Genomic DNA, 16,684 nt, shown 5'->3' on the forward strand with positions numbered 1-16,684 from the left:
CAGAAATTAGATTTGTAAGCTGCAGAGATCTTCCTCTGAGCTAGTTACCCTAGGCTCTCTTTCCATAGTCAGGAAAGTGTTTCTGAAGTATAGTTTCTCCAAGGTAAATATTAGTTAGAAGTGGTGAGAAAACTAGACATTTTCAAAGTGCTTATCTGACTATACAAAGAGAGTGACTAACAAGAGCATGAATAGTTCATCTGTAAATACTACGTTTCAGAGATGACAACGAGATAGGACAGATAGTGTCTCTGCTTTGTTGTTTCTTCCCCTCCCCCTCCCCCCCAGTGTATGTGCTATCTTTCTTTAAGACTAGTACCTAGGAATTCTGTTCAGCTGTCCTGGTTTATCACTTTTAATAAGCATGCTAACATAGAACAGTTTTCAATTTAAAAAAGATCCCTTTGTGTTGGCTGCAACAGTTTGCTGCAGTGCTGGGATGCCTGGGAAAAATGAGCTGAATCAGCTCACTTGTGGCAGCTCCTCTGCTGCTGTCTCAGACAGAGGTGCTTAGAAAAGCAGTTGGTGAAAACACTACCTTCCTCTTCTGAAGGCAGCTGCTGCACTTGCATGCAGCTGTTCTTTCTAATGCATAGATTTAAGTTGCAAAGAGTGTAATTTTTTGCTGGCACATCATGAAAATTTAAGTGGCACTAAAGACAGAAGGTAGGCTCCCAAAGACATGTGAGCCAAGGAAGATTGTGCCTTTGGTGGCCACAGGAACATTTTTTTGAAGACCAGGGCATACAGCTGATGATTACTGAGAGCTGTTTTGCTTGTAAGATGGAACAGATCTCTTCCTGCTTAAATATTTTTTCCACTAAAAGTTTGTTGTGGTTTTTTTTTTCCTTTTCATACCCCACTGTTATTAATTTACACTTTGGCTGAATTTGTGACTGATTTTGTTGCTGTTGCTGGGGGAACAGACTTCTCAGCTATATGGCATGACATCTTCATTTCTGTGTGACAGCAGACAGGAGGATCCATTACTTGGTTTTGTGAGTGTTTACCTTCAGGTGGGTTTTTCTTAGGGCAACTCTGTACTAAAGTAGAGAAAAAAAAATACAATGTAATGAGCAAACTCTCTCCAAAGGGCAATTTGTACTGTAAATGTTTAAAAGAATATTTTGGTCTTTTGCATAAATCCAAAGCTTGTCCATTACAGTACACTTTTAATTTGGCTGAATTCAGCTTCCCCCCCCATTTTTCAACTGTAGAAACAACAGAAGAGAGGACAGAATCCTCTGACCCAGGACACTCAGGTAACAGGAATTGTCGTGTGCATACTGACAGTTTGTGTCTGGGTCCAGTATCTCTGACTCAGGGTGGCTGGTGTCTCATAACTATCCCATCTATTGAGATTTGAACATCTGAAGAGCCTTGCCTTGGTCCAAAAAGAAATAATGCCACCACCGCCACCCTCCAAGAAGAGCTCTTTCATAGTGGAAGTTCCCCTGCAGCTGAAGCCCCAGTAGCAGAGGAACTTCTCCACTCTGATTTTAATTAGATCCATCAATCTTGCATTTTCTCTGAGAAAATGAACTGATCTGATTGTAATGTTTCAGTTCATGGGTGTTTTGTAATAAAAATTTAAACAAATATGCTATCAACCACCTTGTCCATTCTGGGCTGTGCAGGAGGGTGTCTCTCCTGCTTTGATGGTTAGGCATACATTTAGGACTGAGAGTTCTTCGGTGCAGGAACCTAATTCTTCTCCTGAAAAGTATCATGTTGCCTTTATTTTGCCTGACAAAATAACAGCGTAAGGGGCTCGTTAGTGCTCAGAAGAAAAGGTTGTGCAAAGAAGTGTGAGAGTGCTTACCACTGTGTGGTTCATTGAGGACCGGACTCCCAACCCCCTTGAGAGAAGCCCTATGGAAAGCTGGTGAGAAGTGGGTGCCAGTCTGTTCCCCTGACGAGCCAGGTCCTTCAGGGCACAGTACTGAAGCATGATTTTAAGCTGAGAGTACCTTCCTCACAGGTGAGAGCATTACAGAGCTCTGGTATCTGCTGCCTTAGCAATCAGGGTACAGGGGGTGTAAGTTGTAGATTTGAGCACCTTCATAAATTGTTCTCAAAGTCAGGCCCTAGTACTGATCCATAGACCCCTCTTCTGCTGCCTTCAATGCTACAAACATCTAATTTAAAATATTTACTTTTTTAAAAGACAGATTTTGTTGTTTAATCGATTCTTTGATCTACCAGTCTCCTCCTCTTTGACACATTTGTTGTTCTAAATACAGAACTTAATTGGGCTCAATATATTGTTGTTTCTATAATTAAATTCCCTGTTAAATGCTGAATCACAAATGCTGTGTGAAAAACCCAGTTCTTCCCTACAACTTAATTGTTAAGCATCCTTTCACAAACAGACGGAAAGTGTCATTACTTGGACATTTATGTTTTACATTTGTTAGAGTTTGAAAAAAATAATATTTTAATAAATACTAAACATGAAAACAGTGCCAACTATTACTATAAGGAAACAGAATTGTTAGGGTTGTGGACTTTTTTCTCCTCCTTTAAGCACAGTCGTTCTAATGCAGTTGTTGTTAACACAATTTCCATTAGCTTAATGCAAATACCTAAAATCAGCCCATGGTAGGGCTAGAAAGTACATTATTTCCTGACTGAATATCTAATGCTGTGCTTCAGCTGAGCATGTTGACTGAACGCCATCAAAACTTGAAGGCTAATTTCCCATTTTAATATTTGACAGGGCTTCATGCATTATTGCTGTTTTGTAATATGTATATATAACATTTTTTAAATAAAAGCAGTCTGCTTCTCAATGATCAAATTTAATATCTGTCATGAAAGTGAGAATGATTCCAGACTAAATCACTAAAGATCAAAAACTGGAGAAAATATGCACAGATTTATGAGGAGAAAACACTGCTTAATCTCATTTATAGAAATGCAAACCAACACCGAAAATGCTAGCACATAGAAACACACCAGCACCCTGGTGTTAAAATTAATCTTCTTCAGAATGAAATTTTCAGCATTTAGCAATGAGAAGTGCCATCCTTGAACACCACAAAACTTGAAAGAACTCCATACTTTTTCTCATGTTACTGCAATATATTCCTTTTATTTATTATTGTCTCAGAGGAAGAATGTTACAATGTAGTGTTTGAAGCAGCATTTACTTGGCAGCAGAGGACAGAGGATGCATACAAACACAGGCAGAAAAACAACTTTATACATAACCTCATATTCAGAACAAAAATAAAAGCCACCAAATTCACTACTGAGACCTTTTTTTACTTATGTAGGGGAGTATTTTTAAGGATTCTTTGCCTAGAGAATGATGTAGCTTGATAAAAGCAAAGTACTTTGCAGAGAACAGAATATAAAGCTATTTCCAATACTACTCATGAAGATAGGTCTGAGGTAGAAAGGTGGTCATGGCTTTCCTCTTCTGTAAAATGTGGGTTTTTTTCTTCTCAAAATAACTACGCTACTTTTTTTAATAGATGAAGCATTTATAGGAGCCAGCATCTTCTCTTCCCACTTTGACAATTTTGCTCCACTCACTCGGGAGTAATACTTAGCATTTATATAGAGCTTTTCAAACACTAAGCAAGCTCTACAACACCTTTGAGAGGTAAGTACTATCATCCCCATTTTACAGATGGGAAAACAGAGGCAGAATGGTTAAATAATTTGCCAAAGGGTTCAGAAAGAACTGGCGCCGGAGCCAACACTAGAACATGGTCAGTGCTGTGCCCAAATCACTCCTTGAGCAGCAGCAGCAGTCCAGGAGTGAATACTGTGGGTGCAGGACAGTCTAAGTTGGCACCACTTCACAAAAACGCTAGAAATTCCTGACCTGCTGTCTTAATGTCCTCTAGCGTTTTTCGGTAGCAGTAGAGAATTTACAACTCTTCCAATACCATTTTGAGATTTTTTTTTTTCTTCAGTAATAATTAACAACAACACAGTTTCGTTTCTCTCCACTATACATGAAATATATTGCATGCAGTTTTACCAATTAAAGGTGTCGTTAAATTAAAGCAAGTGTCCATGCAGCATTGGTAAACTCTGTGAAGGCAATAAAATCTCTTATGACAATTTTAAAACTAGAGATCAGCTGATCCGTGACATAACTTTCCTGTAATTATCCCTACTTAAAGTACATAAATAAATGATTTCAAAGATAAAGATGAGTTTCAAGATTACAATGCCAAATGATAGTATCTAAGCGCATTGCAGTTTTGAAGAAAACGTTCCATTGCTAATAGTATTGGAAAGGGCTTTCTAATTGTCTCTTCATTTCCAAGAGGCAGACAAAAGGAGATGCAGATCTCACGGAAATGAGCTTTACTTCACAGACTGTAAATTCCAAAACTTGAAGCAAGTTTGGCACAGCAGGGAACAGCAAAGCTTTGTCTCTGAACAAAGTTGGGAAAGATTACACTAACTTAGACCTTACTACAAACAACTTAAGCTATCATCTAAGTCCTCTTTTTAGCTATCTCCTGATTCAAAGTAAAGTAAGGCTCAAAAAAATAATCCTCCAAATGAGTGTGTTGGCTGGAAATAACTAAAAGAAAGTTAAAAATACCATTTTGGTGCATGAGGAGGATGATTTGAAATGAGAGTTTACCTTGTTTAATAGAGTTAAAAATATTGTAGCTTGCACCCAACGGCAATTTTTGTTAACCAATAACAATAACGCAGATTATGGGAACTTCATATGCCAATCCTGAAAACAACTCAAGGGTATTCTGAAATCTGTGTGGTCAGATGGTTAGCATATAAATAATCATTACAGAATATTAAATGTGTGAGAATATAACTAAAGGTATTTTACAATGTAAAAGCAAAGAGCTAAAAGGAATGTATAAATGTAACATTTTGCTCCAAACTCCTTATGCAGTTCTCTTTACGATTATCAAAAAGAACATATATAAAGCCCCTGCCCCTTTTCCCGCGGCTGTATATTTATACAAATCAGTGACAAATACTCCACTGCTCATTAATTTACAGTTGCATAGAAAGGGAAGAAGAAGAAGAAGAAGAAGAAGAAGAAAAATTGATACTATAAAAACCACATCCTCATCTTTGGGTATTCAGTGTTTTACTATTTCAAGTAGAACACGCAGTCAGAGCGATCGGCATGTTCCAGGGTCCCATGCAGCCTTCTGATGAAGTGGAACTCGCAATCGATGCTTTGTAGAAAAGGGTTGTACTGCATGTCAGGAAGTACTGGTCGACGTCCAAATGAACACTTCACATTGCCTGTCATGATGAGAAATAACCCTGTCAGTACCACATTAACACATGCAGAGAGCTCTAACTGCTCTGGGCTCGGTTCAGTTAAGGATTCTGAGGTCATTTTGCAAAACCCCTGTATTTATTTTAAAAATTTAGATGTATTGGCCCAAGACTCAGCAAATCACTGAGGCACGCAGTTAAGAGAAATCTAATTTTACTATACTGCAGTGTTTAAAATTCTTGTTGAGTAAGGCCTAGAGGATGTTAGCCTACAGAGCACTAAATATAGACTCCATGTTCTGCATCCATAGAAAAAAAGTTTAGGCGAACTACTGTCCTATCTGAAGCCTAAGTGGTAAAAAGGGAGAGTATACAGAGTCTGGATTTGGACTCAGCCCTTTCAAATGTGAAGCTTGTTTCCAGGCTCCTGTTTCAGGATTCTGTTCCTGAACAGACAAATGTGCCTTCTCCAATAGTTCTGGAAGGGTAGATTTGCTGTGAGACCATTTGGGAATCATCCTGTACCTAAAAAAAAAAATCAAATGCTTTTTCAGGAAGATTAGTATTATTCACTGATAACACTAAAGCTATCTCTGTGCCTGCTCAGAGGAAGGATTTCTGAAAAATGCTGGTTTAATTCACTGATTTAGCTTATCAATAGATGGAAACACAAAGTCTGAGTTAACTGAGTACAGGGCATGATTCATCCCATTCTCTTTAGAAATTCCTGTTTGGGAGGACAATCTTACTATCCCAGATATTGCAATCCAAGAAGGTGTTTGCAGAGCAATATTTCTGAATTTTTAGATATTCATTTGGGGGAGGTCTGACCTTGCAAACTGTGGATTAATGGGCAAGGTGAAGCAATCTGGGGGAGTAAATAGATTCTTTTCCTACCACTTAATTCTTCTCAAGTCTCACACAGCAATTTGTGGTAGTCTTTAAAACTTATTTAACAATGAAACTTCCAAAGAACTCTGCAACAACACAAGATTATGTCGTTCCTTCTTTGTCATATGTGGGCTCCAATGTCAACCTAAACCTATAGCAAGTGTTTTTCCTATTTTTGTTACTTATAACAGAAATTTAACTGATCATTCATACCAGTTAGATTTTCAAGAACAAGTTTCTAAATACCAGATTGCTTTCCATATTTTTGTGAACTCTGAAAGCAGCCAAATTTCTGCTTCGGGTTTGTAAAGTGGTTGCCTACTGGGAGAAGGCAGCTTAATCTAATGCCTAAGATGCTGTGTGGCTCTTGATCCTTGCGCCCTGGTGCCCATAGCTCCTGAAACTGGAGCACCAGGACATATGGATGTCTTTGCAAGAACCAGCTTTGATCTTGCAAGCTGATGCTGGCTTGAAACTAATTGGGCAGGATAGATCCAAGCTGATTCCATCTGGTTAGCATCCCAGAACTGCACACCATAGTACATTTGGTAATGCCTGAACTAGTAAGGAATTTTCCAGAATCTAGCCTTCCTGTTACATTGGTCTAGCTTCCAAAGAAACCTCTAGGGAAAAATATAGAAAAAAAACCCAGACACTGTGCTTTAACGGAACTTTTCCACTTGCTTTACTTTGCTTCCAATGACTATGCAAGTATGTAAACATATCTCATACCTGTGGTCTGCCAGTGAAACTTGCTGCAAATAGAAAAAAAAAAAACAAAAGAAATTCAGAAATTTACATGATTCTGCATCTTGGCAGTTTAAAAACAAAGCTGGTATCAGGAAAATATGTACTACAGAAGAACAAAAAGACTCCTATCTTTTAAAAAACTAAACGTTTAACCAGAAGTATGTTGTAAAGGTCTATACACAACTTTATTCACAAATCTACTTTTCTTTTAACAAATTTATAGCATTATGAATATATAGTTTATATGAATTGTTCCTTTTTCACCACTTGCGACCATATAGACCTATGGGCGGTATGCTATAAAATCGTCTGTTCAAATGCTCTGTTCTGGAAGTCACTCAGATGCACAGGCAAGACTGCTGCACAATGTTGCACACTTGCCTGGTTCTGAGGAACCTCATAAATAAGGAAGGAAAAGAGGCATTATATCCATAATCAAAGGATCTGGGGAGCAAAAACAAAACCCCCAAAACCCAACCAGTGAGAGCAGTGCGGGCCCTACTATATGAATAATTGCTTCATAAGAGATATTTGTACTAAGCAGAAATACTGATTTCAAGATGAATTATTACCTGAAACCCATAAAAACAAATACAGCAAATAAGAAGCCTGGCTCTATGATACAGTCAAGGTGGGATAAAAATAATCTCAGATGCTAGTAAGGCTCAGATGCTAGTAACTCCTTAATGAAAGCTGCGGCCAAGGTGGGAGAGACCAGTAGTGACGAGGCTGTTAAAAAATAACTTTTTTTTTTTTAAATAAATGGACGTATGTTGAACGGGAAGGCTGTTCTAATAAAATTTAGTTTGGGTATAATTAAAAAATGGTACAGATATTATTTTTTAAGGTTAGGAATACAGTGATGCCTTAAAACAGATTGCGTAGGGAGTCCATGGAGTTTGCGTCACTAGAAGTTTTACAGAACAGGTTAGACAATTGCCCATCCAGAAAGAGAGATCCATCTCAAACGGCCACAGGAAAAGATGAGGGACTAGATGGTCTGTCACGGTCTTCCCTAGCAAAACTCATAGAGTTTAATGCACTCTGTTGGGAAGGCCAGACTAATAATCCTCATTCCAGGCTTCTAAAAGAGTATATGAATCTTACATGGTTAAAAAAATATACTCCTAGTAACTCTCCCAAGTAAGAGATGTTACAGAACGACTGAAGAAGAGCAAACATAGGTAGTACCTCCTAATTGGGGCATGCTGGTTTGGTTTGATTTCTGCAGCAGCATGTCAATGACAGAGGGAAAAGTCACACAAAATTTGGAAGTGTGACTTCTTTTAATCTTAAATGCTCAGATACACTTCACAATATGAAAGGATGTGGGGCCCTGGTTTTCGCTCAGAGTCCCCTCCTGCCTCATTCAGGGTATTGTTTCATGGATATTAGGTTCTTTTTTTTCCATGTTTCCTGGTTGCAGAGAACAGCCATCATTATCAAGCTTGCCCTGACAGAGGGCAATTTGTTTTAAATTCATTTGGGGCAAATTACCAGGTAGCTGTATAATTCTTATACATGCAAGACAGGAATTTGCAAAAAAAAAAAAAGAATTGATACTGGAGTTGCATTTTCTACTGATTTGTATACACACACATGCCCTTGAGTTGTGCTGAGTAGCATCACTAGCTGTTGACTTTGAGAAGAGATGCTCCTTAAAATCTAATCCTTAATTTGCAAAACTATGGGCTCTGAACTATTGAACTCACTGAAAATCTCAAAGGACAGCTGAAACAAGACCTTTTTTGCTAGATCCTAATTTGCTTTCTCAAAATGTGCAAAGTGCATCTTCTGTGATGCAGTTCTTCACAGCCAAGCGATGTACATACAAGAGACAGAAGGGGTATTTTAACAGGGTTCACTGAGTTTACAAAATAGAATAGAATTTCAGTCTCGATGCTTCTGCGAGAACTGGGAGTAAACACCCTCTCTGTCACTTCTGCCTTTTAAAACTGACCATCATTATTACATTTCATTTGAAAGAACTGTTGAAAGTTTAAGAATATATCAAAGTTTTCACTACTGTTTTTTCTAAGGCAAAGAGCTGAAGGTGTAGATATATATGTATGTATGTAAAAAAAAAAAAAAAAAAAATACACTGAGTAACAAAGTTGCCACTTTACTCTCCCTGCCAAAGCCAACAATCTGTATGAAATACTGCTGGAAACAGAGAGATAGCTACTCACTTTTGTGAGTGAAGTGATACTCTGGAAGGAACAGGATCAGCGGAAATGTATGTCAGCTGATATAAGCCATGCACAGGAAACTAATTGGTTTTCCTTTTGATCTCTCTTTAATACATGCTGAATAAAATACCAACTTTCAATACATTTAAGCAGGGGAAGGTGTTACGTGCTGTGTTAACACTTATTTTCTCTGGTCAATTAGTTTCATAACTAGTTCAATAATTAGTTCAGGCAGTCAGGATTGGGCTATGGTCCCTCCTGTTGCCTAAGGCCTTTTTTTCAAGTTTTATTAGAAAACCAGCATTCAGAATTTCTGAATCTACATTCACTTAAGTTCTACATAAGGTTTATATCAGCAGCTACTAGGATTCTAGGTCTCTTTGCCTTTACATGGGCACAGCTGAAAATTCCATATGGAGCTACAGGCTTTTCTTACAGTGAATCACTTCCACTTAAAACATGAGAGTATTTGTTTATTTACCTTCACAAATAGTGTCTGTTGAGGAACTTTAAAGAACAGAATTACATAGCTTGTGTATCTTGACAGGAAATCTCATCAGAGTGAAGATTTTTTTCCTAGTCAATACCACAAGAATGACTTTTTTCTTCAAAAGACCGCCTCAAATTCAATACTATTCTCAGAGACATATTTTGTTACACTTACAGCAGCAAGCTGGAAACGTGCTGTTGATTTGCTCCATAACATCTGTTAGATCTGTATTGGTATCATGAGGTGGAACTAACAAGTCATCTGCAGATATGACAACAAAACAGAGCAATGAATTTAGTTACGAGAGGAAAAAAAAAAAGACGACGACAACAACATTCTGAAAGGCATTCTCATCCAACCTTCCAGTTAAATACTCCTTTATATTTCAAGGCAAACCACTACCTGAAGCCTTTGTAACTTAGTGTGCAGGAACTGTCATTGATAATTGCCAGCCTTGGGAGAGGAGGTGAAAGTTACAGTATTGATCTGCAGCAGAACTCATTTCTCTTTTACTAAAGCTTAATCATTGCACCCAAGATTTAACTAGAAGAAATTGTCAAGAAGGAGCAGTATGTAAAAATTTACAGTTAAAATAAATAAAAGGTTTACAAGATGAGGGAATTATACTCAGTAGCTGCTCAATTAAAATTCTGTTCTATTTTCAGATGATTTGTCATGTAACTTTCAGAGCAAATACACCATTCTTTTTCTGAAAAAAGCATTTATCTTTTAGATGGTCTTTATTCAACATGCACCAGCAATTTCACTAGTGTTAAAATCCTCCTTGCCGTTTTTTTGTTTTTGTTTTGGGGCGGGGGTTTAAATGCTGCTTAAAATTAGGAAAGGGAATGGTTAGGGAATACAACTGCCTCTGTTCCTGGCAGTGTTCTTAGACAGCATGTCTCATAAATCTAGCATTGCATTAAATCAGACTCGAAGAAGTTCCATGTTTTTCCAGATAAAGTAAAAACACATGTCAACGCTGAATGAAAACTTTTCAGTATGCAAAAGAATATTTTTCCTGTTTTCCACAGAAGTAAAATCAATTTTTAATCTCCAGTACAAAAGCTTGAAAATAAAAACAGGGAGGAAATTGCAGTTAAGATAATTTGAGAAAAATCTTTTATTTTTTCTCCTAATTTTGAGCATTCGATGGTCTGTAGCTATTTCTGCTAATTCCCAGTGGAATTAATGAGTTTGGATATTGGAGAATTTAAAATCATCTTTCAAGAGAGAAATCCCCTCATGTGCAGAGGCTGTACACTTAAATACCCAATAATTCCTAAAGATGTGAAGTCTTTGAGGGGTGGGGTCATCAAAATAGCAGGATGAGCAGAGGATACACAAGAATTTTTACAGCAGCCATCAGGAAGCTTCAATTACATGTTTTGGACATTTGTTGCTGTATCTGACAGATTACTTGGGTGCATAAGCGTACTGTAAAACAAACAGCTGTTGGACATTTCGGTCCAATGAAAACTGGCTCCCCCTTCAAGTGAGGATGGATTTGCCCAGTAAATTCACTTGCTCAAAACAGGTGGTACCAAGGAGTCTATTGACAGAAATCCGTAATTCAGAGCCACATGGATTCTTGTGATACTGCAGCTGTTTGCAAGTGTGGGGAAGCAACAGCTCCAGCTGCAGTAAGTCTTGTTCCCAGTAGCATCACAAAGATCAGTTCCTTTTTATTTATAAATCTTTCCAGAAAGATGCCAAAAAACCGATTCAGTAGTCACCTACAGACCCACACAACACATTATCTGAGCAAAACACTTACCTGTCTGCAGAAACTGTGAGCTTGTCTCTTGCTCGAGCGGGTAGCCAAGGGCAGAGTGCTGGGGCGAAGCACAGGGGGAGGTGCCATTAACCCGGGAGTCTGCCTCGGGCTACATTAAAGACAATAATACCCAAATTTAGATAAATTATACCTACAGAATTTAAGTTTGGGCTTGTATGCAGTCATCCCGCTCCCTTCCTTTTTTATGTGCTCTTTCTTGTTTGTTCTCCAAACTATTGAAAGTTGGCTTAGGTCTATGCAACCGTTCGGGGGGGAACCAAACCAACAACTTGTTAAAAGAAAATTCACACTTAAGTGTAATTCTTATGAGACTGCAGTTGATGGTCTTGTTAAAAACAATGTTCCGTTGTGAGCATGCATCATAGAAACACAAGGTTATGTACAACCCAAACAGCCTGTCCGAGGCTCTCAGTCCAGCTACGCAGAAAGACTACACAGTGGTATTACTGGGGTTGTATATATATGTGTGGATATATACATACATATACACATATACAGAGGACATTCAGCTAAGGTCACCTAAGAAGCTTTACTAGGATGACTGATCATGCTTAGAAACAACTGTTCAATCATGAACAGTTTTGCAAAACTCCTTCACAATCAAGCTGAGTGAAGACACAAGATTTGAGAGAACTTTGTTAAATCTAGCTAGCCATCACTCCTGCTGACACTGCTTCTCAATAGTGTGGAGTACACCAAATTTACAGGAAAAATATGTACTATGTAATCTCCAGAAATACATGAGAAGGAACCCATATACTTTGAAAACTGTGTTGTAGGCAAGCCTTTCTGGACTCTTAAATTCACCTGAAGATTCAAACACATAAGTTCTGTATTACATTTAGTTGTAACCATGTATGTGCTGGAGATAATGTGTAAGTATACATATATGGACACAAAATAAGAAAAGACTGTAAGACTGCTTCACTATAACAACTCAGAAATATCAGAAGGGACCTTGTTCAGGCATTTTTTTCCTCTTTTCCTTCTTTTTTGTAAGAAATCGTTTGAGAAAGAGAGTAGTAATACAGTATTTGAACTCCAGAAGTGATTGTTCTGAAAAAACAGAAGGACATGGAATAGTATTTACATGAGGCAGTTATAGAATCTTAGCTGAAACGGTTGTCCCATCATTTATCTTTTCAATTGCAAATCATCCAATTACTTCCAAACAGCTTAAAGAGCAGATTATTTAAGTAAATCTGTGAAAAGCAGATATAGAATTAATAAAAAAGAAAAAATTACTTTTAAGATCTGTTTGAAACTGAGACTTAACAAGTACCTAGAAGACCTATGAGACTCGATGCAAAGAGGTAACACACAGAATGGCTGTTAATTTGTGCACAAGTTTGCTCCTTTGCAGCTCACAGCCTTAAGTGCAACATTTGATTTTTTGCGACAACTTCCAGTTTAAGTAAAAAAATCTTCAACAAAACTGAAGATTGTTGAACAATGAAAGATACTTTTACTTCTATACACAGTGGTGAGGAATAGAAGGAAATGTTCCCTTGAGTACTCAGCAAATCTTTTTTTATCCTCAAAATCTCATCTCTCTTTCAGCATGACAATACCAACTTCCAGCTTTGACTAAAATAAATCAAGAGCTATTGCTCTGCATATAGAAGACAAAGAAAAATGGAAATGTTTTCAAGCCAGCCAAGGATTTTACCATCAAGACACTCCTATGAACAGTGAATGCCAATCAAGTAGTTAAGTAATTTGCTATTCAGTATCAGGCTTCCACCCAGCTACAGGGTCGAGGTAAAATGAGTGTGGTGATTTTAAATAGGCCAAGCCTGGGGTAACTAACCCCAGGTAATTCTGTATAGCCAGGAACCTCTGTTCAAGAAGAAGTTAGAGCTATAATGGTAAAGAGATGAAGCAAACTCTCCAAGGGTTAAGAGTTACTTCAGCACAGAAAAACGAGGCTAACTCCAGTGGCAGAGTGGCTGTTTGCCCACCCCACAAACAGACGGACAGAGAGAATTTGCATCATCTAAAATGCAAACTTGCACCTGGACCGGATCTCTCTCCCTCTTCAAGCAGTAACTGCAGACAAATGGTGCGGAGATGACTAAGGGTGACTGAGGAAAGAAGATCAGTGCTGGACTTGATACAAAACTGCAGTACAGCAACACATAAGCTAGATCAAGGATAGTGAGGCACTGCAAAGTCAAGATTAATTAGGATAGAAAAGAGATGCCTACAAAATTAAACGAAGAGTTAGTAGTGAAGGTTATTTAGTACCACTTAGGAGTGCTATTGCAAATGACAAAAAAGCCCTGCAGAGCACGAGGACTTTAAAAGTGGATAAACTGAGAGCAAAAAAACCATACTTGGAATACTTTACGTTGATGTACCATATATTGCTGCAGCAGTCAGAATGAAATACTGCAGTTGGATTTAAAAAAAAAAAACCAACCCAAAACACAACAGAAAACATATCCCCTTCTAATCAGAGGACAATGTCTGATGACTTCATTTTCATTTAAATACACTGATAAATGTTACACTACATAGTTCCAGTGACTGCAATAACAAGAAAAGCCAAAACAAACCCAAACCCTCTTCTTCCAAACTCAGGACAATACAGTTAAGCAGATGAAGAGTGGGCTTTGGAGCAGAAAGGGAAGGGTTCTGGTAGTGGCACAAATGCCTTAATATAATAATCAGGTACTGAAAAATGTTAAATGCAAAATAGTTGAGGATATAGCTGCATGTATTTACATGATTTAACAGTTTTACTGGGAGAAAACCCAAGAAAAAAACTGTAGAAAACCATGTTCTACTTGACCCCAGTTGTGTAACACCTACAAAATCTGATCACTTCCATCACCAATCCCCTTCAGGCATTATGAAGTTCATGTATTCTCATTCAAAACAACCCAGCAGACAATCCTTAAGCCAGAAGCCATAAGAAAATAGCCCTAGTTGTTCCTATATGCCTGCTTCTTCATCCTGAATAAATAAAAGCAGGGATACTGAGCATGCCCCTATAAGGATGAGGGTGAAGTTTCCAACACCAGTTTCTGGGAGTTTTCAAACTTCTTTTTATGCAAAACCAAATAAAGATATGAAGGGACAGATAAATTCTTCTCCAGAGAACTCTGAAATTGAGGGATTTTTCTGTATTACACCAGTTTTTAAAGCATTTCAAAGGAGATATTTATTTTAACCAGTTTTTCACTGTGCCTCCTGCTGGTGTCTTTTCCAAAAAAGAGCCTGAAGTGTTCTGTAGCTTAATGGATAGATAAGACACACCTGTTCTTCCCTGACTTCTGTTGCTTTTGGTGAAAAACAAAATGCACCCTGCCTCCGAATCACAGGAAACCTCAAAAAGGCCAATTCCCTTACCACATCTATTATAGATGTTTCTTCTTGTTCCAGACTTATTCTCCCAGCTACAAAAGAAACAGTCTCCTCTGCTCTTTTGATAAAGCTCCTCTGTTTTCAGTTGGAGAGGGAGCTGCAGTCACTATTTACTCTGTCATATAGCCATTGACAGATGATTTTAGCTCCCATTAACTTCAATATCAAATCCAATATGAAACGTCTATTCAGTAGCTCAGACAATCAGAGAAAAATCCAGAGAGACTTTAAATGCCCTTCATAATAGGTCTTACTTCTACTTTGCACATGCAGTATCTAAAAGGGATGAAAAAAGAAAAAAGAAAAAAGAAAATGTATTCTTTATTTCTTCTCTCTATAATTAACATGTTGGTATCAAAATTGTCACATGCCAGTTCTGTTTCACCTTCCTCTTTGACACTATAATCAATCAGGCATAAAAAAATCACAACATTGTGTGACAGCTACCATTCCTTTGGGCTTGCTAAAATAAAAATAGTGTGGTAACCTCAGAATTGTGACCCGAAGTAGGCAAATGTACAGTGAGGATGCATGCATATTTCTGCTAAAGGTGCTCTCTGAAGAACGTCCTAGAATGCTCTCATCTAGATTAAAGAGTTACTACAGGAAAGTTTCTAAGTTTCATTAATTCTCTACCCAAATATCTCTGTGTAGTTAGACTCACTCCATATCTTTTAGAGAAAAAAATCCCAGTATTTTAGATTCAGTGGCAAGTTATTAACCCAAACAACAGTCAGGAGGCTGAGTGGAGAAGAGAAATGGAGACACTTTTGCTGTCGACAGAAGAGAGAAACAGAGATGGCATGAAATGCCAGTCATGGCAAAGAAATTGCTATTAGACAGTTGTGACCTTTAATACTAGTAATTATTATTACAGGAATGACAGAGTTGTCACATATTTTGACATTTGGACTTATGAGTGTCTTCCATGCAAATCACCCACCTCATTAATGCAATAAGGTATTCCTTATATCCACTAAAAAAATAATTGGGACAGGCAATAAAAGCAAAAGCAATAAAGAAATATACTTAGAGCCTCAGCTGGCTTCTGATAAAGTCCTTCCCCAAGCACTGAAAGAGATAAAGACTTTCATAGACAGTAATGGCCTAGGTGATAGAAAAACAAACATGCTGAAGGGTCGTCATTTTTTCAGAAAGTTAAGGGGGCAGCAATGGGATTCAGTGCTGCTTCATAATTGTACTAATGTCAAAACAAAGAAGATTCAAAGAACATATACTAAAAATTTGAATTATTTACAATTTCTGAATCCCCTTCAGGGGAGTAGCTTCAGCATCCTTGGAGTCAGCTTGCAAAAAATCTGCTTAGTGGCAGGTCAAAAAAACTCCGCCAAATAACATTAGGATGCATATAGAAAGGCATATTGAAAAGTCACAGATATATTATAAAAGCAATAATGCAGACCACCTCATATACTTGACTTCATACCAGCCACTTCATTAAAAGACAGAGGAAAACCAGGACAAGCTTAGGAAATGGCACTTGGAACAATCAGAAGCATGGCATGACTCCCACAGAGGAAGGAGATTTCGGACAGGAAGCAAAAGAGCAACAAATGAGGTGTAAATGATCAGAAATACTGAAAAAGGTCAATTCTGTTCTACCTTACCCTATCAGAAACCATATGCTGCAGAATTCCCAGAAAAATGCAAAAGCAGAACTGATAAGAAGAAACTACTGCCCCTCTGCCCACCCAGTTTATCACAACACACATGTATCCTCTAAAGGTCTTACTAAGAATGTTATAAGGATACTGAAAGGATTACAAAATCCACAGCTACAATAGAAAAAAAAGAAAGTTCTAAGGGGTGAACATGTTCCTGCTTTAAGCACTAAGCTGAAAATGACTACGGGTTTGGCAGAACTTCTGTGTTTCTATTCTACAGCTGTTTCTTTGCAGATTTTAAACCCTTCTCTGAAACGCCTAGTATTGGCCACAGTTCTCAAGATACTTA

General features: G+C 37.9%; 1 protein-coding gene across 4 annotated transcripts in view; it reads right to left on the reverse strand.

Moving 5' to 3' along the window:
• Nucleotides 1–3,074: 3,074 nt before the first annotated feature.
• Nucleotides 3,075–16,684, reverse strand: part of UTRN (utrophin) — a 391,603-nt gene continuing 377,993 nt past the window's right edge. For all 4 annotated transcript variants that reach the window (XM_052784810.1, XM_052784809.1, XM_052784811.1 and 1 more), the window contains 4 exons: nt 11,321–11,429; nt 9,718–9,804; nt 6,847–6,869; nt 3,075–5,247 (listed from right to left, as the gene is read on the reverse strand). In XM_052784810.1, the coding sequence (XP_052640770.1) occupies nt 5,239–5,247; nt 6,847–6,869; nt 9,718–9,804; nt 11,321–11,429 (228 nt within the window). In that variant the 3' untranslated portion in view covers nt 3,075–5,238. The remainder of the gene's footprint in view (nt 5,248–6,846; nt 6,870–9,717; nt 9,805–11,320; nt 11,430–16,684) is intronic.

This window comes from Harpia harpyja, chromosome 4 (assembly GCF_026419915.1).
Source record: "Harpia harpyja isolate bHarHar1 chromosome 4, bHarHar1 primary haplotype, whole genome shotgun sequence".
Classification (NCBI taxonomy): domain Eukaryota; kingdom Metazoa; phylum Chordata; class Aves; order Accipitriformes; family Accipitridae; genus Harpia; species Harpia harpyja.